At 48.1% G+C, this 2,519-nt stretch overlaps 1 protein-coding gene across 1 annotated transcript in view; it reads left to right on the top strand.

The window, feature by feature from the left end:
* The first annotated feature begins 20 nt into the window (after positions 1-20).
* Positions 21-2,519, top strand: part of MYO1D (myosin ID) — a 262,183-nt gene continuing 259,684 nt past the window's right edge. Inside the window, exon 1 of the mRNA XM_019554086.1 lies at positions 21-226. Coding sequence (XP_019409631.1) covers positions 132-226 — 95 coding nt within the window. The 5' untranslated portion in view covers positions 21-131. The remainder of the gene's footprint in view (positions 227-2,519) is intronic.

The following is a 2,519-nucleotide window of genomic DNA, read 5'->3' on the forward strand; positions in this document are numbered from 1 at the left end:
CCCGCCCCGCCGCGAGCCGCAGGTGAGGCGGGGCCGGCGGGCAGCGCGAGGCGGCAGCGCAGGCCCGGGGGAGCGCGAGACCCTCGCTCTGCTCGGCCAATCCCGGCGCGAGGCGAGGCGGCGGCGGCGCCATGGCGGAGCAGGAGAGCCTGGAGTTCGGCAAGGCGGACTTCGTGCTGCTGGACGCCGTCACGCTGCCCGAGTTCATGGGCAACCTCCGCCTGCGGTGAGCGCGGCGGGCGCAGGGACCTGCCTCCATGCCCGGCCGGGAGCCCCTTTGAATGAGCCTGGCTGCCGGGTCCCCAGGTTGGCTTGCGGGATGCTGCCGGCTGCCTTTCCAGGCACCTGCCCTCCCCTCTCTTCCCCTCCCTCTGGCCCCGAGCCGGGGGGAGACCTGTTCACCAGGAAGGGTACACCCACTTGTCCCGGGACCGGCGTGGTCGGGCGTCGCCCTTCCGATCCCAGCGTAGTGAGCGGCCAATGGCACTGCTCCTTGTCTGCCGTTGATTCAGGGATGCCATCCTGGGGGGGCTTGAGTTTGGATGAGTATTGTGGGGTTCTGGGATAAGCTGTCATATATGTATTTTCTCTTATCCCATCAACCTTTGTAGGGTTTATGACCGATGTGGGTGTCCCAACTTCGCACGTTTGTCTTGGGATAACAAAAAGGGGGGAAAAGGGACAAGCGTGAGGTCTGTTTGTAGTCTTTTAACTTCGTACAGAGCAGTCAGCTTCTATCAGCTCATTGAAACCAAGGCTGCCTCCTTTCCATCTACTTGTTGCTCTTCTAAGTTGAGTTCAGGTCAGAGGGCAGTGAGTGCCCCTTTCTGTTGATTAATGTACAAGAATGAGTCTGTTTGGGCAAGTGCTGAAGTGTACAGATGGTGTCATTGTATTTAATAGTCTTGGCACTTGTGTTTGTCTTCTCCAGTTAACTTTTGGGAGTTGTGTGTTTTTTAACTGTATTGGCTGTCCTGCACGTTTATCAACAGACCCTGCTCCAATGTTTGTGTGGCGCAGGGAAGCACTGTTTCACTTTGCACACAGCAGGAGTGGAGGCTTGAAGGACTAGGTCCTAGTTGCCCACAAGCTAGTGTGTGAGCCAGAATTAAAATAAGAGTTTCTGACTCCCAGTTTGGTGCCCCTACCCACAAACAGCACTGCTTTTCTGTGGATAAGCAGCACTAATCTAAAGCCCTACTCTGTCCAGTCTGATGCATTTCATTAATCTTAAACTCCAACTTCCTTCTGCCCACAACTTCAAGCAGCAGCAGAATGAAATGGACAGGACCTTAGCCATTATCCCATCCATTATTAAGTATTCAGCCATCAGGAGATGCTTGACTCACTTTTCTCTTCAAAGCATGGGGAGATGGTACCTGCCTCTTGCATAATAGTCCCTGGTCCTGTGATTTTTTGCATTCCTTTCTGTGTGGTGTCACAGTTTCAACAGGGGCGGTGGGAGAGTGCTTCTATCACAGATTAGCCAACAGCCTGGTAATTAGGGTGCTGTCTTGGAAAGTAGGACCTATGGGTGTGAATCCCTCCAGGCTGAGAGCCTAGAATTCAGGTCTTCTCTTCCTGGGTGTCATCCTCTAATGACAACATGATCTTATATAATAAGTTGGGCAGCACAACCTTGTGCATGTGGTGGTTTGTTTTTTTTAAGACATGGGAGATGGTTGTCCCTACCCAAAGAAAGTAATTTTTGTGATAAATAGGTTCCTCATAAGTGTGAGGGAGAGGATGGGAGTTCAGATATATCCCTCTCTTCTGCATTCCCTATTAGCTAATCTAGGCATTCCTCTGCTCGGCATGTAATTGGGCTTTAACTCTCTTCATTCACTGCATAGGAAACTTATACACCTCACCTGGACTTTGTAAATTCTGTTTCCAGAGCTAGATGTCTAAAAATTAGGCATGGCACTGGCAAGTATTACTTCACCTAGGCCCAGATCCACACAGTGATGTAAGTCTGCTGCTCTTGTCAGTTTATATAATTAGTTCTATGGCATTGGTGATGGAAGTCAGCGCTGTGAAGCTAAAGGTTCAGAGGCAGTGTATGATGTGGTTCTTCTTGCAGTTCAGATTTTGTGCATTAACCCTGACCATCATGACTATAAAATCACTTTTACACTAAAAAAAGAATCTTACTTTCAAAACACTGAATATATTCTAAGATTCAAAGTCACAGATTTTGAAAGTTAGGAAATGTTGGCTTACATGTTGCCTGTGCAACCTTGTTCATATGCATCAATGCAGTCTTTATTTACAAAACACATGGAGGTAAAATAATTGTAATTAAGCAGTTAGTTAGTTTCCTACAACTCTTGTTCTGAATTCCATAACTAAATTAAAGGCTGAAGAATTTATCTGAAACTTCAGAGTTACTTGCTTTAGATTCTGCTCTGTCTAATAAACTGTAGAAAACAAAATAGACATGGGCAATAAATAGCATTTATAAAGTAGGGGTGCACTGATAGAGAATTTTTGGGCCGATACCAATGACCAACTTTTAA

The sequence above is a fragment of the Crocodylus porosus genome, unplaced genomic scaffold (assembly GCF_001723895.1).
Source record: "Crocodylus porosus isolate Cpor-Errol unplaced genomic scaffold, CroPor_comp1, whole genome shotgun sequence".
Lineage (NCBI taxonomy): Eukaryota > Metazoa > Chordata > Crocodylia > Crocodylidae > Crocodylus > Crocodylus porosus.